We start from the raw sequence: 22202 nt of genomic DNA, 5'->3' as shown, positions 1-22202 counted from the left end.
CCAATCGGACGGCAGGGCGCCCACCAATTGTAATCTGCGGACATCTGATTAGCGGGTGATATAAATTCACTCTCCACCGCTCGCCGACTACTTTTGATATTGCCTTGCACTTGAGCGTAGACGAAGTTCATCCGTTCGACATGGCACGTACCAAGCAGACCGCCCGTAAGTCCACCGGTGGCAAAGCCCCCAGGAAGCAGCTGGCAACCAAGGCCGCGCGCAAGAGCGCACCGGCTACCGGCGGCGTCAAGAAGCCTCACCGCTACAGGCCGGGCACCGTGGCCCTCAGAGAGATCCGTCGCTACCAGAAGTCCACCGAGCTGCTCATCCGCAAGCTGCCCTTCCAGCGCCTGGTGCGTGAGATCGCCCAAGACTTCAAGACCGACCTGCGCTTCCAGAGCTCGGCGGTCATGGCCCTGCAGGAAGCCAGCGAGGCCTACCTGGTCGGTCTCTTCGAGGACACCAACCTGTGCGCCATCCACGCCAAGCGCGTCACCATCATGCCCAAGGACATCCAGCTCGCCCGCCGTATCCGAGGGGAGCGAGCCTAAGGCGGACCGAAAACAACATCAACAACCCCGGCCCTTTTCAGGGCCACCCACATATCCCAGAAAGATCTGTATCCTTCACCTTTCTCTAAACAGACGCAGTTGTTGCGCCTGAAATACAATTACTCACGACTCGCACATCCCCCCCCCCCCCCCACACACACACACACACCATATACCTGTACACGCAAATCAATTCAGCCGACAGTGACTTTATTAACATTAGAGAATGTTATGTGACCACGTGCATCCGGTCGCGAACATAAAACCTGCACACACATTTGATATACATATATGTCAGCTAGTCTTAGACGACAAACTTGTAAGATGCGGGCCGTCTAAGAACCGTATTGCGGTCATTTCTTGTACTTGTGTGATGCGGTCTTGCTCACGAATTACTTTAATTGTCTGTCAGCTATCTTGGACTGGGATATGTTATATGTAAGGTTACTTTTACTGCTAGATTGTCTTAGTCTCGACAGATGTACTGTATGTGTGTGTTTATATCAATTCGTATATCTGCATTGTGCAGTTTGATTCAGTGTGAAGAGAATACAGTTTTTTCGAGAGGATGTGGGTGGCCCTGAAAAGGGCCGGGGTTCTGTTTCTTTCGTCCGGACATTACTGAGCCTTGCTTGTCTTCTTGGGCAGAAGCACGGCGTGGATATTGGGCAGAACGCCGCCCTGTGCGATGGTCACTCCGCCCAGCAGCTTGTTCAACTCCTCGTCGTTGCGGACGGCCAGTTGAAGGTGACGTGGGATGATTCGGGTCTTCTTGTTGTCGCGGGCAGCGTTACCGGCCAGCTCCAGGATCTCGGCCGTCAGGTACTCCAGCACGGCCGCCAGGTACACCGGTGCGCCGGCACCCACGCGCTGGGCGTAGTTTCCCTTGCGCAAGAAGCGATGCACCCGACCGACCGGGAACTGGAGACCCGCACGGGAAGAACGGCTCTTGGCCTTGGCGCGTGCCTTGCCACCTTTGCCACGTCCAGACATCTTGTAGTAGTCGATTGATTTACGTCAAACGGCAGAAAGAATGAGAGAATGAAGAGGAATTATCTCCTGTCCAAACACTTTATACCCCGCTGCTGGATTCACGGCTTCCGACAGCGAACCAATAGAGAGAGAGCTAACTCTCGAGGAGAGGTTCTACCACGTCCGCGCCTTGGACTAGACAATCCCCAAATTTGCATTGTTCTCCGATATAAAGGCCAGGCCGAGACGAGTGCGATTATATTCTTTGCTGTCTAAACACGCCAAGAACGTCTTCGTCATGCCACCAAGTGGAAAAGCCGCCAAGAAAGCCGGCAAGGCCAGGCCCGCAGGAGACAAGAAGCGCGGAAGGAGGAGAAAGAGAAGGGAAACCTTCGGCGTCTACATCTACAAGGTGCTCAAGCAGGTGCACCCCGACACCGGCGTCTCTAGCAAGGCCATGGGCATCATGAACTCCTTCGTCAACGACATTTTCGAGAGAATCGCTGCCGAAGCTTCTCGACTGGCTCACTACAACAAGCGCTCCACCATCAGCAGCCGCGAGATCCAGACCGCCGTGCGACTCCTGTTGCCGGGCGAGCTGGCCAAGCACGCCGTCAGCGAGGGAACCAAGGCCGTCACCAAGTACACCAGCTCCAAGTAAATCGACCGACGCCTCTGCACGACAAAACCCCGGCCTTTTTCAAGGCCACCCACATCCTCACAAAAGAGCTATAGCAATCACATTCCAGTCGAAACAGCGACTACACACAACCCACGCACACGCCACTAACCTGGGATCGCAGGCGACATAAAACAGTACAGAACTAACCTGGAAAACACACAACAACTACAAAAACAACAGAATGATCATGACAGAAGACAAACAACAAAGAAAGTGAATTTTGACGTAATAAAAGTCTGCACACGTTCTTATTACACCAAGCAAAGGTGACGCAACAACAAGCTTGCGCCACTTGCCTTCTGGAACAACTGTCGTCTGTGACGTTCCTTAGAACACGTAGAACAATGGATTGGCCGTCGATCGGCGTTCCTTTTCCAGTCAAAACGCCATAAACATACACTAGTAAGCAATGTCTCACAAGTGTAATCAAACTTCTGATCGACAACGGTGTGTGTGTGTGTGTGTGTGTGTGTGTGTGTGTGTGTGTGTGCGTGAGTGTGTGTGTGTGTGTGTGTGTTTGTCTCTCTGTGTGTGTGTGTGTGTGTGTGTGTGCGTGCGTACGTGCGTGCGTTGCGTGCTTTGAGCATGCTAGCAATGATATCATTACAACTAGCTGACTGTGTTTCGGGCAAATTCATCCGTTTTCTTCGCTTTATTTTCTTTTCTTCTGCTTTCGTGTTTTCCCGACAAGATGTTTGTCTTGTCGGTGTCAAATTCTCCGCGTAGCATTGTCTTGCTTGGCTAGTGGCTTGCTTCCCATTGGCTAGTGGTGGCGGCGGCCAGGACTACGCGCAGGTCCGCAGGGCGGTTATTAATGCGGCTCAGCCAGGCCGTCTGATCCATTCTCGTTCTGTATCGACAAGAACATCGTAATCATCATGTCTGGACGCGGCAAAGGAGGCAAGGGGCTCGGAAAGGGAGGCGCTAAGCGTCACCGCAAGGTTCTTCGCGACAACATCCAGGGTATCACTAAGCCGGCTATCCGTCGTCTTGCCCGTCGTGGCGGCGTGAAGCGCATCTCCGGGTTGATCTACGAGGAGACCCGAGGCGTTCTGAAGGTGTTCCTTGAGAATGTGATCCGCGACGCGGTGACCTACACCGAGCACGCCAAGCGCAAGACGGTGACCGCCATGGACGTTGTCTACGCTCTGAAACGCCAAGGCCGCACCCTGTACGGCTTCGGCGGCTAAAGCAGAATCTGACCATCGACAAACCCAGGCCCTTTTCAGGGCCACCCAAATCTCCCCAAAAGAGCTGTATCTTCTCACAACGAACACATGTACACACCTGACTCGAACAACGAGCATAATACCAAAGACAGACCCAAGCCGGTCATGCAAACACACAACAATGAACTAGTATGGTGGTCCCCACTGTTTTCTTTGTAGTGCTAGTGATAGTCTTGTTGAGAGATGTTCTGCAAATATGTGTGCACGGTTGGATACTAATAAATGCGTGTGAAGCGTAGTATATATGTTTTATTTTCTTGGTATACGTGTGAAGAATATGATTGAAGTGGCGTGTTTGGGAGTGTGTGTTATGTATCAAAGTTACTTATGATCTATATCTTGTCGAGCTCGTTCACGCGTAGTGAAGTTGCTTGGCTCAAATATGATATATCTGCGTCAACAAAAGTCCGGGAGTGTTCATCAATTCATGTGCGCTCGCTCGTTTCTCTGCATGCAAACGATCAGCCGTCGGCGTGGAGTCCAGGGCGTGCTTACTGAAAAGTATGGCAAATATCTCAATATCTGAGGGCCAGTGACCAGCCGCTTCCATCAAATTAGTAAGTTGGACATGTCCTCTTGTACAGAGACCGAGTCAGTATCAATTTTGATACTCGGGAAGGGAGAAATTCAGCCGTAAAGTTAGAAAAGAAACACAAATTTGGCCGAGACAGACAGTAAGACGCGGACAGGCTACGACGTTTCCGACCACGTCCGCACCGTCGCTACTTCACGCCAGTTTGACAAGATGTCGGGTTCATTTGCACGTCCGTCGCAGACAAAGCAAGCTAACATGTCCGCCCCAGCACCGTCCCCAAAGAAGGCCAAGAAGGCGCCCAAGGCCCCTGCGGCTCACCCGCCCACCACCGCCATGGTCACGGCGGCCCTGGAAGCGCTCAAGGACCGCAAAGGTTCTTCCCTCTTGGCCATCAAGAAGTACATCGCCGGCAACTACAAGTTCGACGTGGAGAAGAAGGGACACTTCATCAAGCGCGCCCTGAAAGCCTTGGTAGAGAAGGGCACCCTCATTCAGGTGAAGGGTACAGGAGCGTCGGGATCCTTCAAAATCAACGTGGCAGCCAAGAAAGCCGCCGAGAAGGCCGCAAAGAAACCTGTCGCCAAGAAGCCGGTCAAGAAACCCGCGGCCAAGAAGGCCGCCAAGCCCAAGACCGCCAAGCCGAAGAAGACCGCGGCCAAGAAGGCTACCACCCCCAAGAAGGCCAAGAAGCCGGCCGCCAAGAAGACTAAGAAAACTCCGGCCAAGAAACCAGTCGCCAAGAAACCGGCCAAGAAGACGCCAAAAAAGAAGCCGGCCGCCAAGAAGGCAGCGCCTGCCAAGAAGGCGGCCAAGCCCAAGAAGAAGTGAAGATCCGACCGTCCAAGTTTCTGAAAACCCCGGCCCTTTTCAGGGCCACCCACATCCTAACAAAAGAACTATGTCAATCACATCAAAGTTATCACTTTTCCACACACCATATGCTCTCAGAGAAAAGGAATGAAATAACATATGTAAGATAGAAAAAAAATCTATCAAAAGACCCCCCCCCCCCGAACACACAGACAGACCACCACCAAAAGAATGGGTGGATAGACGCACACACGCACAGGCAGACAGAATTTCGCCGAGGCAAAATTGAGCAATGAAGTAGACGAATGCCTTGTTGCCATTGTATGGCTAGACGCACGAGCGTTTGCCCGAGTGTATGTAGCCCATTGCCATTCTATAGCGCAAGCATCGTTCATTCGCTATCCCCAAAAGTGCCGAGCTTGCTGCAAAAACCGGATCGTGGAGACACGAAACCTGACCAATCGCAAGCTCGGATTTCAGCCCGAGAACCAATCGGACGGCAGGGCGCCCACCAATTGTAATCTGCGGACATCTGATTAGCGGGTGATATAAATTCACTCTCCACCGCTCGCCGACTACTTTTGATATTGCCTTGCACTTGAGCGTAGACGAAGTTCATCCGTTCGACATGGCACGTACCAAGCAGACCGCCCGTAAGTCCACCGGTGGCAAAGCCCCCAGGAAGCAGCTGGCAACCAAGGCCGCGCGCAAGAGCGCACCGGCTACCGGCGGCGTCAAGAAGCCTCACCGCTACAGGCCGGGCACCGTGGCCCTCAGAGAGATCCGTCGCTACCAGAAGTCCACCGAGCTGCTCATCCGCAAGCTGCCCTTCCAGCGCCTGGTGCGTGAGATCGCCCAAGACTTCAAGACCGACCTGCGCTTCCAGAGCTCGGCGGTCATGGCCCTGCAGGAAGCCAGCGAGGCCTACCTGGTCGGTCTCTTCGAGGACACCAACCTGTGCGCCATCCACGCCAAGCGCGTCACCATCATGCCCAAGGACATCCAGCTCGCCCGCCGTATCCGAGGGGAGCGAGCCTAAGGCGGACCGAAAACAACATCAACAACCCCGGCCCTTTTCAGGGCCACCCACATATCCCAGAAAGATCTGTATCCTTCACCTTTCTCTAAACAGACGCAGTTGTTGCGCCTGAAATACAATTACTCACGACTCGCACATCCCCCCCCCCCCCCCCACACACACACACACACCATATACCTGTACACGCAAATCAATTCAGCCGACAGTGACTTTATTAACATTAGAGAATGTTATGTGACCACGTGCATCCGGTCGCGAACATAAAACCTGCACACACATTTGATATACATATATGTCAGCTAGTCTTAGACGACAAACTTGTAAGATGCGGGCCGTCTAAGAACCGTATTGCGGTCATTTCTTGTACTTGTGTGATGCGGTCTTGCTCACGAATTACTTTAATTGTCTGTCAGCTATCTTGGACTGGGATATGTTATATGTAAGGTTACTTTTACTGCTAGATTGTCTTAGTCTCGACAGATGTACTGTATGTGTGTGTTTATATCAATTCGTATATCTGCATTGTGCAGTTTGATTCAGTGTGAAGAGAATACAGTTTTTTCGAGAGGATGTGGGTGGCCCTGAAAAGGGCCGGGGTTCTGTTTCTTTCGTCCGGACATTACTGAGCCTTGCTTGTCTTCTTGGGCAGAAGCACGGCGTGGATATTGGGCAGAACGCCGCCCTGTGCGATGGTCACTCCGCCCAGCAGCTTGTTCAACTCCTCGTCGTTGCGGACGGCCAGTTGAAGGTGACGTGGGATGATTCGGGTCTTCTTGTTGTCGCGGGCAGCGTTACCGGCCAGCTCCAGGATCTCGGCCGTCAGGTACTCCAGCACGGCCGCCAGGTACACCGGTGCGCCGGCACCCACGCGCTGGGCGTAGTTTCCCTTGCGCAAGAAGCGATGCACCCGACCGACCGGGAACTGGAGACCCGCACGGGAAGAACGGCTCTTGGCCTTGGCGCGTGCCTTGCCACCTTTGCCACGTCCAGACATCTTGTAGTAGTCGATTGATTTACGTCAAACGGCAGAAAGAATGAGAGAATGAAGAGGAATTATCTCCTGTCCAAACACTTTATACCCCGCTGCTGGATTCACGGCTTCCGACAGCGAACCAATAGAGAGAGAGCTAACTCTCGAGGAGAGGTTCTACCACGTCCGCGCCTTGGACTAGACAATCCCCAAATTTGCATTGTTCTCCGATATAAAGGCCAGGCCGAGACGAGTGCGATTATATTCTTTGCTGTCTAAACACGCCAAGAACGTCTTCGTCATGCCACCAAGTGGAAAAGCCGCCAAGAAAGCCGGCAAGGCCAGGCCCGCAGGAGACAAGAAGCGCGGAAGGAGGAGAAAGAGAAGGGAAACCTTCGGCGTCTACATCTACAAGGTGCTCAAGCAGGTGCACCCCGACACCGGCGTCTCTAGCAAGGCCATGGGCATCATGAACTCCTTCGTCAACGACATTTTCGAGAGAATCGCTGCCGAAGCTTCTCGACTGGCTCACTACAACAAGCGCTCCACCATCAGCAGCCGCGAGATCCAGACCGCCGTGCGACTCCTGTTGCCGGGCGAGCTGGCCAAGCACGCCGTCAGCGAGGGAACCAAGGCCGTCACCAAGTACACCAGCTCCAAGTAAATCGACCGACGCCTCTGCACGACAAAACCCCGGCCTTTTTCAAGGCCACCCACATCCTCACAAAAGAGCTATAGCAATCACATTCCAGTCGAAACAGCGACTACACACAACCCACGCACACGCCACTAACCTGGGATCGCAGGCGACATAAAACAGTACAGAACTAACCTGGAAAACACACAACAACTACAAAAACAACAGAATGATCATGACAGAAGACAAACAACAAAGAAAGTGAATTTTGACGTAATAAAAGTCTGCACACGTTCTTATTACACCAAGCAAAGGTGACGCAACAACAAGCTTGCGCCACTTGCCTTCTGGAACAACTGTCGTCTGTGACGTTCCTTAGAACACGTAGAACAATGGATTGGCCGTCGATCGGCGTTCCTTTTCCAGTCAAAACGCCATAAACATACACTAGTAAGCAATGTCTCACAAGTGTAATCAAACTTCTGATCGACAACGGTGTGTGTGTGTGTGTGTGTGTGTGTGTGTGTGTGTGTGTGTGCGTGAGTGTGTGTGTGTGTGTGTGTGTTTGTCTCTCTGTGTGTGTGTGTGTGTGTGTGTGTGCGTGCGTACGTGCGTGCGTTGCGTGCTTTGAGCATGCTAGCAATGATATCATTACAACTAGCTGACTGTGTTTCGGGCAAATTCATCCGTTTTCTTCGCTTTATTTTCTTTTCTTCTGCTTTCGTGTTTTCCCGACAAGATGTTTGTCTTGTCGGTGTCAAATTCTCCGCGTAGCATTGTCTTGCTTGGCTAGTGGCTTGCTTCCCATTGGCTAGTGGTGGCGGCGGCCAGGACTACGCGCAGGTCCGCAGGGCGGTTATTAATGCGGCTCAGCCAGGCCGTCTGATCCATTCTCGTTCTGTATCGACAAGAACATCGTAATCATCATGTCTGGACGCGGCAAAGGAGGCAAGGGGCTCGGAAAGGGAGGCGCTAAGCGTCACCGCAAGGTTCTTCGCGACAACATCCAGGGTATCACTAAGCCGGCTATCCGTCGTCTTGCCCGTCGTGGCGGCGTGAAGCGCATCTCCGGGTTGATCTACGAGGAGACCCGAGGCGTTCTGAAGGTGTTCCTTGAGAATGTGATCCGCGACGCGGTGACCTACACCGAGCACGCCAAGCGCAAGACGGTGACCGCCATGGACGTTGTCTACGCTCTGAAACGCCAAGGCCGCACCCTGTACGGCTTCGGCGGCTAAAGCAGAATCTGACCATCGACAAACCCAGGCCCTTTTCAGGGCCACCCAAATCTCCCCAAAAGAGCTGTATCTTCTCACAACGAACACATGTACACACCTGACTCGAACAACGAGCATAATACCAAAGACAGACCCAAGCCGGTCATGCAAACACACAACAATGAACTAGTATGGTGGTCCCCACTGTTTTCTTTGTAGTGCTAGTGATAGTCTTGTTGAGAGATGTTCTGCAAATATGTGTGCACGGTTGGATACTAATAAATGCGTGTGAAGCGTAGTATATATGTTTTATTTTCTTGGTATACGTGTGAAGAATATGATTGAAGTGGCGTGTTTGGGAGTGTGTGTTATGTATCAAAGTTACTTATGATCTATATCTTGTCGAGCTCGTTCACGCGTAGTGAAGTTGCTTGGCTCAAATATGATATATCTGCGTCAACAAAAGTCCGGGAGTGTTCATCAATTCATGTGCGCTCGCTCGTTTCTCTGCATGCAAACGATCAGCCGTCGGCGTGGAGTCCAGGGCGTGCTTACTGAAAAGTATGGCAAATATCTCAATATCTGAGGGCCAGTGACCAGCCGCTTCCATCAAATTAGTAAGTTGGACATGTCCTCTTGTACAGAGACCGAGTCAGTATCAATTTTGATACTCGGGAAGGGAGAAATTCAGCCGTAAAGTTAGAAAAGAAACACAAATTTGGCCGAGACAGACAGTAAGACGCGGACAGGCTACGACGTTTCCGACCACGTCCGCACCGTCGCTACTTCACGCCAGTTTGACAAGATGTCGGGTTCATTTGCACGTCCGTCGCAGACAAAGCAAGCTAACATGTCCGCCCCAGCACCGTCCCCAAAGAAGGCCAAGAAGGCGCCCAAGGCCCCTGCGGCTCACCCGCCCACCACCGCCATGGTCACGGCGGCCCTGGAAGCGCTCAAGGACCGCAAAGGTTCTTCCCTCTTGGCCATCAAGAAGTACATCGCCGGCAACTACAAGTTCGACGTGGAGAAGAAGGGACACTTCATCAAGCGCGCCCTGAAAGCCTTGGTAGAGAAGGGCACCATCATTCAGGTGAAGGGTACAGGAGCGTCGGGATCCTTCAAAATCAACGTGGCAGCCAAGAAAGCCGCCGAGAAGGCCGCAAAGAAACCTGTCGCCAAGAAGCCGGTCAAGAAACCCGCGGCCAAGAAGGCCGCCAAGCCCAAGACCGCCAAGCCGAAGAAGACCGCGGCCAAGAAGGCTACCACCCCCAAGAAGGCCAAGAAGCCGGCCGCCAAGAAGACTAAGAAAACTCCGGCCAAGAAACCAGTCGCCAAGAAACCGGCCAAGAAGACGCCAAAAAAGAAGCCGGCCGCCAAGAAGGCAGCGCCTGCCAAGAAGGCGGCCAAGCCCAAGAAGAAGTGAAGATCCGACCGTCCAAGTTTCTGAAAACCCCGGCCCTTTTCAGGGCCACCCACATCCTAACAAAAGAACTATGTCAATCACATCAAAGTTATCACTTTTCCACACACCATATGCTCTCAGAGAAAAGGAATGAAATAACATATGTAAGATAGAAAAAAAATCTATCAAAAGACCCCCCCCCCCCGAACACACAGACAGACCACCACCAAAAGAATGGGTGGATAGACGCACACACGCACAGGCAGACAGAATTTCGCCGAGGCAAAATTGAGCAATGAAGTAGACGAATGCCTTGTTGCCATTGTATGGCTAGACGCACGAGCGTTTGCCCGAGTGTATGTAGCCCATTGCCATTCTATAGCGCAAGCATCGTTCATTCGCTATCCCCAAAAGTGCCGAGCTTGCTGCAAAAACCGGATCGTGGAGACACGAAACCTGACCAATCGCAAGCTCGGATTTCAGCCCGAGAACCAATCGGACGGCAGGGCGCCCACCAATTGTAATCTGCGGACATCTGATTAGCGGGTGATATAAATTCACTCTCCACCGCTCGCCGACTACTTTTGATATTGCCTTGCACTTGAGCGTAGACGAAGTTCATCCGTTCGACATGGCACGTACCAAGCAGACCGCCCGTAAGTCCACCGGTGGCAAAGCCCCCAGGAAGCAGCTGGCAACCAAGGCCGCGCGCAAGAGCGCACCGGCTACCGGCGGCGTCAAGAAGCCTCACCGCTACAGGCCGGGCACCGTGGCCCTCAGAGAGATCCGTCGCTACCAGAAGTCCACCGAGCTGCTCATCCGCAAGCTGCCCTTCCAGCGCCTGGTGCGTGAGATCGCCCAAGACTTCAAGACCGACCTGCGCTTCCAGAGCTCGGCGGTCATGGCCCTGCAGGAAGCCAGCGAGGCCTACCTGGTCGGTCTCTTCGAGGACACCAACCTGTGCGCCATCCACGCCAAGCGCGTCACCATCATGCCCAAGGACATCCAGCTCGCCCGCCGTATCCGAGGGGAGCGAGCCTAAGGCGGACCGAAAACAACATCAACAACCCCGGCCCTTTTCAGGGCCACCCACATATCCCAGAAAGATCTGTATCCTTCACCTTTCTCTAAACAGACGCAGTTGTTGCGCCTGAAATACAATTACTCACGACTCGCACATCCCCCCCCCCCCCACACACACACACACACCATATACCTGTACACGCAAATCAATTCAGCCGACAGTGACTTTATTAACATTAGAGAATGTTATGTGACCACGTGCATCCGGTCGCGAACATAAAACCTGCACACACATTTGATATACATATATGTCAGCTAGTCTTAGACGACAAACTTGTAAGATGCGGGCCGTCTAAGAACCGTATTGCGGTCATTTCTTGTACTTGTGTGATGCGGTCTTGCTCACGAATTACTTTAATTGTCTGTCAGCTATCTTGGACTGGGATATGTTATATGTAAGGTTACTTTTACTGCTAGATTGTCTTAGTCTCGACAGATGTACTGTATGTGTGTGTTTATATCAATTCGTATATCTGCATTGTGCAGTTTGATTCAGTGTGAAGAGAATACAGTTTTTTCGAGAGGATGTGGGTGGCCCTGAAAAGGGCCGGGGTTCTGTTTCTTTCGTCCGGACATTACTGAGCCTTGCTTGTCTTCTTGGGCAGAAGCACGGCGTGGATATTGGGCAGAACGCCGCCCTGTGCGATGGTCACTCCGCCCAGCAGCTTGTTCAACTCCTCGTCGTTGCGGACGGCCAGTTGAAGGTGACGTGGGATGATTCGGGTCTTCTTGTTGTCGCGGGCAGCGTTACCGGCCAGCTCCAGGATCTCGGCCGTCAGGTACTCCAGCACGGCCGCCAGGTACACCGGTGCGCCGGCACCCACGCGCTGGGCGTAGTTTCCCTTGCGCAAGAAGCGATGCACCCGACCGACCGGGAACTGGAGACCCGCACGGGAAGAACGGCTCTTGGCCTTGGCGCGTGCCTTGCCACCTTTGCCACGTCCAGACATCTTGTAGTAGTCGATTGATTTACGTCAAACGGCAGAAAGAATGAGAGAATGAAGAGGAATTATCTCCTGTCCAAACACTTTATACCCCGCTGCTGGATTCACGGCTTCCGACAGCGAACCAATAGAGAGAGAGCTAACTCTCGAGGAGAGGTTCTACCACGTCCGCGCCTTGGACTAGACAATCCCCAAATTTGCATTGTTCTCCGATATAAAGGCCAGGCCGAGACGAGTGCGATTATATTCTTTGCTGTCTAAACACGCCAAGAACGTCTTCGTCATGCCACCAAGTGGAAAAGCCGCCAAGAAAGCCGGCAAGGCCAGGCCCGCAGGAGACAAGAAGCGCGGAAGGAGGAGAAAGAGAAGGGAAACCTTCGGCGTCTACATCTACAAGGTGCTCAAGCAGGTGCACCCCGACACCGGCGTCTCTAGCAAGGCCATGGGCATCATGAACTCCTTCGTCAACGACATTTTCGAGAGAATCGCTGCCGAAGCTTCTCGACTGGCTCACTACAACAAGCGCTCCACCATCAGCAGCCGCGAGATCCAGACCGCCGTGCGACTCCTGTTGCCGGGCGAGCTGGCCAAGCACGCCGTCAGCGAGGGAACCAAGGCCGTCACCAAGTACACCAGCTCCAAGTAAATCGACCGACGCCTCTGCACGACAAAACCCCGGCCTTTTTCAAGGCCACCCACATCCTCACAAAAGAGCTATAGCAATCACATTCCAGTCGAAACAGCGACTACACACAACCCACGCACACGCCACTAACCTGGGATCGCAGGCGACATAAAACAGTACAGAACTAACCTGGAAAACACACAACAACTACAAAAACAACAGAATGATCATGACAGAAGACAAACAACAAAGAAAGTGAATTTTGACGTAATAAAAGTCTGCACACGTTCTTATTACACCAAGCAAAGGTGACGCAACAACAAGCTTGCGCCACTTGCCTTCTGGAACAACTGTCGTCTGTGACGTTCCTTAGAACACGTAGAACAATGGATTGGCCGTCGATCGGCGTTCCTTTTCCAGTCAAAACGCCATAAACATACACTAGTAAGCAATGTCTCACAAGTGTAATCAAACTTCTGATCGACAACGGTGTGTGTGTGTGTGTGTGTGTGTGTGTGTGTGTGTGTGTGTGCGTGAGTGTGTGTGTGTGTGTGTGTGTTTGTCTCTCTGTGTGTGTGTGTGTGTGTGTGTGTGCGTGCGTACGTGCGTGCGTTGCGTGCTTTGAGCATGCTAGCAATGATATCATTACAACTAGCTGACTGTGTTTCGGGCAAATTCATCCGTTTTCTTCGCTTTATTTTCTTTTCTTCTGCTTTCGTGTTTTCCCGACAAGATGTTTGTCTTGTCGGTGTCAAATTCTCCGCGTAGCATTGTCTTGCTTGGCTAGTGGCTTGCTTCCCATTGGCTAGTGGTGGCGGCGGCCAGGACTACGCGCAGGTCCGCAGGGCGGTTATTAATGCGGCTCAGCCAGGCCGTCTGATCCATTCTCGTTCTGTATCGACAAGAACATCGTAATCATCATGTCTGGACGCGGCAAAGGAGGCAAGGGGCTCGGAAAGGGAGGCGCTAAGCGTCACCGCAAGGTTCTTCGCGACAACATCCAGGGTATCACTAAGCCGGCTATCCGTCGTCTTGCCCGTCGTGGCGGCGTGAAGCGCATCTCCGGGTTGATCTACGAGGAGACCCGAGGCGTTCTGAAGGTGTTCCTTGAGAATGTGATCCGCGACGCGGTGACCTACACCGAGCACGCCAAGCGCAAGACGGTGACCGCCATGGACGTTGTCTACGCTCTGAAACGCCAAGGCCGCACCCTGTACGGCTTCGGCGGCTAAAGCAGAATCTGACCATCGACAAACCCAGGCCCTTTTCAGGGCCACCCAAATCTCCCCAAAAGAGCTGTATCTTCTCACAACGAACACATGTACACACCTGACTCGAACAACGAGCATAATACCAAAGACAGACCCAAGCCGGTCATGCAAACACACAACAATGAACTAGTATGGTGGTCCCCACTGTTTTCTTTGTAGTGCTAGTGATAGTCTTGTTGAGAGATGTTCTGCAAATATGTGTGCACGGTTGGATACTAATAAATGCGTGTGAAGCGTAGTATATATGTTTTATTTTCTTGGTATACGTGTGAAGAATATGATTGAAGTGGCGTGTTTGGGAGTGTGTGTTATGTATCAAAGTTACTTATGATCTATATCTTGTCGAGCTCGTTCACGCGTAGTGAAGTTGCTTGGCTCAAATATGATATATCTGCGTCAACAAAAGTCCGGGAGTGTTCATCAATTCATGTGCGCTCGCTCGTTTCTCTGCATGCAAACGATCAGCCGTCGGCGTGGAGTCCAGGGCGTGCTTACTGAAAAGTATGGCAAATATCTCAATATCTGAGGGCCAGTGACCAGCCGCTTCCATCAAATTAGTAAGTTGGACATGTCCTCTTGTACAGAGACCGAGTCAGTATCAATTTTGATACTCGGGAAGGGAGAAATTCAGCCGTAAAGTTAGAAAAGAAACACAAATTTGGCCGAGACAGACAGTAAGACGCGGACAGGCTACGACGTTTCCGACCACGTCCGCACCGTCGCTACTTCACGCCAGTTTGACAAGATGTCGGGTTCATTTGCACGTCCGTCGCAGACAAAGCAAGCTAACATGTCCGCCCCAGCACCGTCCCCAAAGAAGGCCAAGAAGGCGCCCAAGGCCCCTGCGGCTCACCCGCCCACCACCGCCATGGTCACGGCGGCCCTGGAAGCGCTCAAGGACCGCAAAGGTTCTTCCCTCTTGGCCATCAAGAAGTACATCGCCGGCAACTACAAGTTCGACGTGGAGAAGAAGGGACACTTCATCAAGCGCGCCCTGAAAGCCTTGGTAGAGAAGGGCACCCTCATTCAGGTGAAGGGTACAGGAGCGTCGGGATCCTTCAAAATCAACGTGGCAGCCAAGAAAGCCGCCGAGAAGGCCGCAAAGAAACCTGTCGCCAAGAAGCCGGTCAAGAAACCCGCGGCCAAGAAGGCCGCCAAGCCCAAGACCGCCAAGCCGAAGAAGACCGCGGCCAAGAAGGCTACCACCCCCAAGAAGGCCAAGAAGCCGGCCGCCAAGAAGACTAAGAAAACTCCGGCCAAGAAACCAGTCGCCAAGAAACCGGCCAAGAAGACGCCAAAAAAGAAGCCGGCCGCCAAGAAGGCAGCGCCTGCCAAGAAGGCGGCCAAGCCCAAGAAGAAGTGAAGATCCGACCGTCCAAGTTTCTGAAAACCCCGGCCCTTTTCAGGGCCACCCACATCCTAACAAAAGAACTATGTCAATCACATCAAAGTTATCACTTTTCCACACACCATATGCTCTCAGAGAAAAGGAATGAAATAACATATGTAAGATAGAAAAAAAATCTATCAAAAGACCCCCCCCCCCCGAACACACAGACAGACCACCACCAAAAGAATGGGTGGATAGACGCACACACGCACAGGCAGACAGAATTTCGCCGAGGCAAAATTGAGCAATGAAGTAGACGAATGCCTTGTTGCCATTGTATGGCTAGACGCACGAGCGTTTGCCCGAGTGTATGTAGCCCATTGCCATTCTATAGCGCAAGCATCGTTCATTCGCTATCCCCAAAAGTGCCGAGCTTGCTGCAAAAACCGGATCGTGGAGACACGAAACCTGACCAATCGCAAGCTCGGATTTCAGCCCGAGAACCAATCGGACGGCAGGGCGCCCACCAATTGTAATCTGCGGACATCTGATTAGCGGGTGATATAAATTCACTCTCCACCGCTCGCCGACTACTTTTGATATTGCCTTGCACTTGAGCGTAGACGAAGTTCATCCGTTCGACATGGCACGTACCAAGCAGACCGCCCGTAAGTCCACCGGTGGCAAAGCCCCCAGGAAGCAGCTGGCAACCAAGGCCGCGCGCAAGAGCGCACCGGCTACCGGCGGCGTCAAGAAGCCTCACCGCTACAGGCCGGGCACCGTGGCCCTCAGAGAGATCCGTCGCTACCAGAAGTCCACCGAGCTGCTCATCCGCAAGCTGCCCTTCCAGCGCCTGGTGCGTGAGATCGCCCAAGACTTCAAGACCGACCTGCGCTTCCAGAGCTCGGCGGTCATGGCCCTGCAGGAAGCCAGCGAGGCCTACCTGGTCGGTCTCTTCGAGGACACCAACCTGTGCGCCATCCACGCCAAGCGCGTCACCATCATGCCCAAGGACATCCAGCTCGCCCGCCGTATCCGAGGGGAGCGAGCCTAAGGCGGACCGAAAACAACATCAACAACCCCGGCCCTTTTCAGGGCCACCCACATATCCCAGAAAGATCTGTATCCTTCACCTTTCTCTAAACAGACGCAGTTGTTGCGCCTGAAATACAATTACTCACGACTCGCACATCCCCCCCCCCCCCCCCCCCACACACACACACACCATATACCTGTACACGCAAATCAATTCAGCCGACAGTGACTTTATTAACATTAGAGAATGTTATGTGACCACGTGCATCCGGTCGCGAACATAAAACCTGCACACACATTTGATATACATATATGTCAGCTAGTCTTAGACGACAAACTTGTAAGATGCGGGCCGTCTAAGAACCGTATTGCGGTCATTTCTTGTACTTGTGTGATGCGGTCTTGCTCACGAATTACTTTAATTGTCTGTCAGCTATCTTGGACTGGGATATGTTATATGTAAGGTTACTTTTACTGCTAGATTGTCTTAGTCTCGACAGATGTACTGTATGTGTGTGTTTATATCAATTCGTATATCTGCATTGTGCAGTTTGATTCAGTGTGAAGAGAATACAGTTTTTTCGAGAGGATGTGGGTGGCCCTGAAAAGGGCCGGGGTTCTGTTTCTTTCGTCCGGACATTACTGAGCCTTGCTTGTCTTCTTGGGCAGAAGCACGGCGTGGATATTGGGCAGAACGCCGCCCTGTGCGATGGTCACTCCGCCCAGCAGCTTGTTCAACTCCTCGTCGTTGCGGACGGCCAGTTGAAGGTGACGTGGGATGATTCGGGTCTTCTTGTTGTCGCGGGCAGCGTTACCGGCCAGCTCCAGGATCTCGGCCGTCAGGTACTCCAGCACGGCCGCCAGGTACACCGGTGCGCCGGCACCCACGCGCTGGGCGTAGTTTCCCTTGCGCAAGAAGCGATGCACCCGACCGACCGGGAACTGGAGACCCGCACGGGAAGAACGGCTCTTGGCCTTGGCGCGTGCCTTGCCACCTTTGCCACGTCCAGACATCTTGTAGTAGTCGATTGATTTACGTCAAACGGCAGAAAGAATGAGAGAATGAAGAGGAATTATCTCCTGTCCAAACACTTTATACCCCGCTGCTGGATTCACGGCTTCCGACAGCGAACCAATAGAGAGAGAGCTAACTCTCGAGGAGAGGTTCTACCACGTCCGCGCCTTGGACTAGACAATCCCCAAATTTGCATTGTTCTCCGATATAAAGGCCAGGCCGAGACGAGTGCGATTATATTCTTTGCTGTCTAAACACGCCAAGAACGTCTTCGTCATGCCACCAAGTGGAAAAGCCGCCAAGAAAGCCGGCAAGGCCAGGCCCGCAGGAGACAAGAAGCGCGGAAGGAGGAGAAAGAGAAGGGAAACCTTCGGCGTCTACATCTACAAGGTGCTCAAGCAGGTGCACCCCGACACCGGCGTCTCTAGCAAGGCCATGGGCATCATGAACTCCTTCGTCAACGACATTTTCGAGAGAATCGCTGCCGAAGCTTCTCGACTGGCTCACTACAACAAGCGCTCCACCATCAGCAGCCGCGAGATCCAGACCGCCGTGCGACTCCTGTTGCCGGGCGAGCTGGCCAAGCACGCCGTCAGCGAGGGAACCAAGGCCGTCACCAAGTACACCAGCTCCAAGTAAATCGACCGACGCCTCTGCACGACAAAACCCCGGCCTTTTTCAAGGCCACCCACATCCTCACAAAAGAGCTATAGCAATCACATTCCAGTCGAAACAGCGACTACACACAACCCACGCACACGCCACTAACCTGGGATCGCAGGCGACATAAAACAGTACAGAACTAACCTGGAAAACACACAACAACTACAAAAACAACAGAATGATCATGACAGAAGACAAACAACAAAGAAAGTGAATTTTGACGTAATAAAAGTCTGCACACGTTCTTATTACACCAAGCAAAGGTGACGCAACAACAAGCTTGCGCCACTTGCCTTCTGGAACAACTGTCGTCTGTGACGTTCCTTAGAACACGTAGAACAATGGATTGGCCGTCGATCGGCGTTCCTTTTCCAGTCAAAACGCCATAAACATACACTAGTAAGCAATGTCTCACAAGTGTAATCAAACTTCTGATCGACAACGGTGTGTGTGTGTGTGTGTGTGTGTGTGTGTGTGTGTGTGTGTGCGTGAGTGTGTGTGTGTGTGTGTGTGTTTGTCTCTCTGTGTGTGTGTGTGTGTGTGTGTGTGCGTGCGTACGTGCGTGCGTTGCGTGCTTTGAGCATGCTAGCAATGATATCATTACAACTAGCTGACTGTGTTTCGGGCAAATTCATCCGTTTTCTTCGCTTTATTTTCTTTTCTTCTGCTTTCGTGTTTTCCCGACAAGATGTTTGTCTTGTCGGTGTCAAATTCTCCGCGTAGCATTGTCTTGCTTGGCTAGTGGCTTGCTTCCCATTGGCTAGTGGTGGCGGCGGCCAGGACTACGCGCAGGTCCGCAGGGCGGTTATTAATGCGGCTCAGCCAGGCCGTCTGATCCATTCTCGTTCTGTATCGACAAGAACATCGTAATCATCATGTCTGGACGCGGCAAAGGAGGCAAGGGGCTCGGAAAGGGAGGCGCTAAGCGTCACCGCAAGGTTCTTCGCGACAACATCCAGGGTATCACTAAGCCGGCTATCCGTCGTCTTGCCCGTCGTGGCGGCGTGAAGCGCATCTCCGGGTTGATCTACGAGGAGACCCGAGGCGTTCTGAAGGTGTTCCTTGAGAATGTGATCCGCGACGCGGTGACCTACACCGAGCACGCCAAGCGCAAGACGGTGACCGCCATGGACGTTGTCTACGCTCTGAAACGCCAAGGCCGCACCCTGTACGGCTTCGGCGGCTAAAGCAGAATCTGACCATCGACAAACCCAGGCCCTTTTCAGGGCCACCCAAATCTCCCCAAAAGAGCTGTATCTTCTCACAACGAACACATGTACACACCTGACTCGAACAACGAGCATAATACCAAAGACAGACCCAAGCCGGTCATGCAAACACACAACAATGAACTAGTATGGTGGTCCCCACTGTTTTCTTTGTAGTGCTAGTGATAGTCTTGTTGAGAGATGTTCTGCAAATATGTGTGCACGGTTGGATACTAATAAATGCGTGTGAAGCGTAGTATATATGTTTTATTTTCTTGGTATACGTGTGAAGAATATGATTGAAGTGGCGTGTTTGGGAGTGTGTGTTATGTATCAAAGTTACTTATGATCTATATCTTGTCGAGCTCGTTCACGCGTAGTGAAGTTGCTTGGCTCAAATATGATATATCTGCGTCAACAAAAGTCCGGGAGTGTTCATCAATTCATGTGCGCTCGCTCGTTTCTCTGCATGCAAACGATCAGCCGTCGGCGTGGAGTCCAGGGCGTGCTTACTGAAAAGTATGGCAAATATCTCAATATCTGAGGGCCAGTGACCAGCCGCTTCCATCAAATTAGTAAGTTGGACATGTCCTCTTGTACAGAGACCGAGTCAGTATCAATTTTGATACTCGGGAAGGGAGAAATTCAGCCGTAAAGTTAGAAAAGAAACACAAATTTGGCCGAGACAGACAGTAAGACGCGGACAGGCTACGACGTTTCCGACCACGTCCGCACCGTCGCTACTTCACGCCAGTTTGACAAGATGTCGGGTTCATTTGCACGTCCGTCGCAGACAAAGCAAGCTAACATGTCCGCCCCAGCACCGTCCCCAAAGAAGGCCAAGAAGGCGCCCAAGGCCCCTGCGGCTCACCCGCCCACCACCGCCATGGTCACGGCGGCCCTGGAAGCGCTCAAGGACCGCAAAGGTTCTTCCCTCTTGGCCATCAAGAAGTACATCGCCGGCAACTACAAGTTCGACGTGGAGAAGAAGGGACACTTCATCAAGCGCGCCCTGAAAGCCTTGGTAGAGAAGGGCACCCTCATTCAGGTGAAGGGTACAGGAGCGTCGGGATCCTTCAAAATCAACGTGGCAGCCAAGAAAGCCGCCGAGAAGGCCGCAAAGAAACCTGTCGCCAAGAAGCCGGTCAAGAAACCCGCGGCCAAGAAGGCCGCCAAGCCCAAGACCGCCAAGCCGAAGAAGACCGCGGCCAAGAAGGCTACCACCCCCAAGAAGGCCAAGAAGCCGGCCGCCAAGAAGACTAAGAAAACTCCGGCCAGAAACCAGTCGCCAAGAAACCGGCCAAGAAGACGCCAAAAAAGAAGCCGGCCGCAAGAAGGCAGCGCCTGCCAAGAAGGCGGCAAGCCCAAGAAGAAGTGAAGATCCGACCGTCCAAGTTTCTGAAAACCCCGGCCCTTTTCAGGGCCACCCACATCCTAACAAAAGAACTATGTCAATCACATCAAAGTTATCACTTTTCCACACACCATATGCTCTCAGAGAAAAGGAATGAAATAACATATGTAAGATAGAAAAAAAATCTATCAAAAGACCCCCCCCCCCCCGAACACACAGACAGACCACCACCAAAAGAATGGGTGGATAGACGCACACACGCACAGGCAGACAGAATTTCGCCGAGGCAAAATTGAGCAATGAAGTAGACGAATGCCTTGTTGCCATTGTATGGCTAGACGCACGAGCGTTTGCCCGAGTGTATGTAGCCCATTGCCATTCTATAGCGCAAGCATCGTTCATTCGCTATCCCCAAAAGTGCCGAGCTTGCTGCAAAAACCGGATCGTGGAGACACGAAACCTGACCAATCGCAAGCTCGGATTTCAGCCCGAGAACCAATCGGACGGCAGGGCGCCCACCAATTGTAATCTGCGGACATCTGATTAGCGGGTGATATAAATTCACTCTCCACCGCTCGCCGACTACTTTTGATATTGCCTTGCACTTGAGCGTAGACGAAGTTCATCCGTTCGACATGGCACGTACCAAGCAGACCGCCCGTAAGTCCACCGGTGGCAAAGCCCCCAGGAAGCAGCTGGCAACCAAGGCCGCGCGCAAGAGCGCACCGGCTACCGGCGGCGTCAAGAAGCCTCACCGCTACAGGCCGGGCACCGTGGCCCTCAGAGAGATCCGTCGCTACCAGAAGTCCACCGAGCTGCTCATCCGCAAGCTGCCCTTCCAGCGCCTGGTGCGTGAGATCGCCCAAGACTTCAAGACCGACCTGCGCTTCCAGAGCTCGGCGGTCATGGCCCTGCAGGAAGCCAGCGAGGCCTACCTGGTCGGTCTCTTCGAGGACACCAACCTGTGCGCCATCCACGCCAAGCGCGTCACCATCATGCCCAAGGACATCCAGCTCGCCCGCCGTATCCGAGGGGAGCGAGCCTAAGGCGGACCGAAAACAACATCAACAACCCCGGCCCTTTTCAGGGCCACCCACATATCCCAGAAAGATCTGTATCCTTCACCTTTCTCTAAACAGACGCAGTTGTTGCGCCTGAAATACAATTACTCACGACTCGCACATCCCCCCCCCCCCCCCCCACACACACACACACACACCATATACCTGTACACGCAAATCAATTCAGCCGACAGTGACTTTATTAACATTAGAGAATGTTATGTGACCACGTGCATCCGGTCGCGAACATAAACCTGCACACACATTTGATATACATATATGTCAGCTAGTCTTAGACGACAAACTTGTAAGATGCGGGCCGTCTAAGAACCGTATTGCGGTCATTTCTTGTACTTGTGTGATGCGGTCTTGCTCACGAATTACTTTAATTGTCTGTCAGCTATCTTGGACTGGGATATGTTATATGTAAGGTTACTTTTACTGCTAGATTGTCTTAGTCTCGACAGATGTACTGTATGTGTGTGTTTATATCAATTCGTATATCTGCATTGTGCAGTTTGATTCAGTGTGAAGAGAATACAGTTTTTTCGAGAGGATGTGGGTGCCCT

General features: G+C 52.5%; 8 protein-coding genes across 8 annotated transcripts in view; 4 read left to right on the top strand and 4 right to left on the bottom strand.

Moving 5' to 3' along the window:
* Positions 1-744: 744 nt before the first annotated feature.
* LOC136449186 (late histone H2A.2.2-like) lies at positions 745-1671 on the bottom strand. The gene has a single exon (XM_066449064.1). It carries the CDS (start codon positions 1542-1544, stop codon positions 1170-1172), a length of 375 nt encoding a protein of 124 aa, XP_066305161.1. The 5' UTR covers positions 1545-1671; the 3' UTR covers positions 745-1169.
* A 2416-nt stretch (positions 1672-4087) lies between these two features.
* LOC136449183 (histone H1-like) lies at positions 4088-4914 on the top strand. The gene has a single exon (XM_066449060.1). It carries the CDS (start codon positions 4180-4182, stop codon positions 4795-4797), a length of 618 nt encoding a protein of 205 aa, XP_066305157.1. The 5' UTR covers positions 4088-4179; the 3' UTR covers positions 4798-4914.
* Positions 4915-6012: 1098 nt separating this feature from the next.
* Positions 6013-6939, bottom strand: LOC136449184 (late histone H2A.2.2-like). Its single transcript, XM_066449061.1, has one exon. The coding sequence runs from the start codon at positions 6810-6812 to the stop codon at positions 6438-6440; it is 375 nt and encodes a 124-aa protein (XP_066305158.1). The 5' UTR covers positions 6813-6939; the 3' UTR covers positions 6013-6437.
* A 2416-nt stretch (positions 6940-9355) lies between these two features.
* Positions 9356-10183, top strand: LOC136448933 (histone H1-like). Its single transcript, XM_066448645.1, has one exon. The coding sequence runs from the start codon at positions 9448-9450 to the stop codon at positions 10063-10065; it is 618 nt and encodes a 205-aa protein (XP_066304742.1). The 5' UTR covers positions 9356-9447; the 3' UTR covers positions 10066-10183.
* Positions 10184-11277: 1094 nt separating this feature from the next.
* LOC136448934 (late histone H2A.2.2-like) lies at positions 11278-12204 on the bottom strand. Its single transcript, XM_066448646.1, has one exon. The coding sequence runs from the start codon at positions 12075-12077 to the stop codon at positions 11703-11705; it is 375 nt and encodes a 124-aa protein (XP_066304743.1). The 5' UTR covers positions 12078-12204; the 3' UTR covers positions 11278-11702.
* Positions 12205-14620: 2416 nt separating this feature from the next.
* LOC136448932 (histone H1-like) lies at positions 14621-15447 on the top strand. The gene has a single exon (XM_066448644.1). The coding sequence runs from the start codon at positions 14713-14715 to the stop codon at positions 15328-15330; it is 618 nt and encodes a 205-aa protein (XP_066304741.1). The 5' UTR covers positions 14621-14712; the 3' UTR covers positions 15331-15447.
* Positions 15448-16546: 1099 nt separating this feature from the next.
* On the bottom strand, positions 16547-17473 carry LOC136448976 (late histone H2A.2.2-like). The gene has a single exon (XM_066448729.1). It carries the CDS (start codon positions 17344-17346, stop codon positions 16972-16974), a length of 375 nt encoding a protein of 124 aa, XP_066304826.1. The 5' UTR covers positions 17347-17473; the 3' UTR covers positions 16547-16971.
* A 2416-nt stretch (positions 17474-19889) lies between these two features.
* Positions 19890-22202, top strand: part of LOC136448755 (histone H1-like) — a 4601-nt gene continuing 2288 nt past the window's right edge. Inside the window, exon 1 of the mRNA XM_066448400.1 lies at positions 19890-20481. Within this exon, the coding sequence (XP_066304497.1) occupies positions 19982-20481 (500 nt within the window). The 5' untranslated portion in view covers positions 19890-19981. The remainder of the gene's footprint in view (positions 20482-22202) is intronic.

The sequence above is a fragment of the Branchiostoma lanceolatum genome, chromosome 14 (assembly GCF_035083965.1).
Source record: "Branchiostoma lanceolatum isolate klBraLanc5 chromosome 14, klBraLanc5.hap2, whole genome shotgun sequence".
In the NCBI taxonomy this organism is placed as follows: domain Eukaryota; kingdom Metazoa; phylum Chordata; class Leptocardii; order Amphioxiformes; family Branchiostomatidae; genus Branchiostoma; species Branchiostoma lanceolatum.
Note: the sequence above shows the minus strand (reverse complement) of the source record. Positions and strands in the feature narration are given on the sequence as shown.

Excerpts from the sequence above, each read along its gene's own strand:
- LOC136449184 (XM_066449061.1), bottom strand. The coding sequence starts at position 6,812 with ATGTCTGGACGTGGCAAAGGTGGCAAGGCACGCGCCAAGGCCAAGAGC.
- LOC136448932 (XM_066448644.1), top strand. The coding sequence starts at position 14,713 with ATGTCGGGTTCATTTGCACGTCCGTCGCAGACAAAGCAAGCTAACATG.
- LOC136449186 (XM_066449064.1), bottom strand. The coding sequence starts at position 1,544 with ATGTCTGGACGTGGCAAAGGTGGCAAGGCACGCGCCAAGGCCAAGAGC.
- LOC136448934 (XM_066448646.1), bottom strand. The coding sequence starts at position 12,077 with ATGTCTGGACGTGGCAAAGGTGGCAAGGCACGCGCCAAGGCCAAGAGC.
- LOC136448933 (XM_066448645.1), top strand. The coding sequence starts at position 9,448 with ATGTCGGGTTCATTTGCACGTCCGTCGCAGACAAAGCAAGCTAACATG.
- LOC136449183 (XM_066449060.1), top strand. The coding sequence starts at position 4,180 with ATGTCGGGTTCATTTGCACGTCCGTCGCAGACAAAGCAAGCTAACATG.
- LOC136448976 (XM_066448729.1), bottom strand. The coding sequence starts at position 17,346 with ATGTCTGGACGTGGCAAAGGTGGCAAGGCACGCGCCAAGGCCAAGAGC.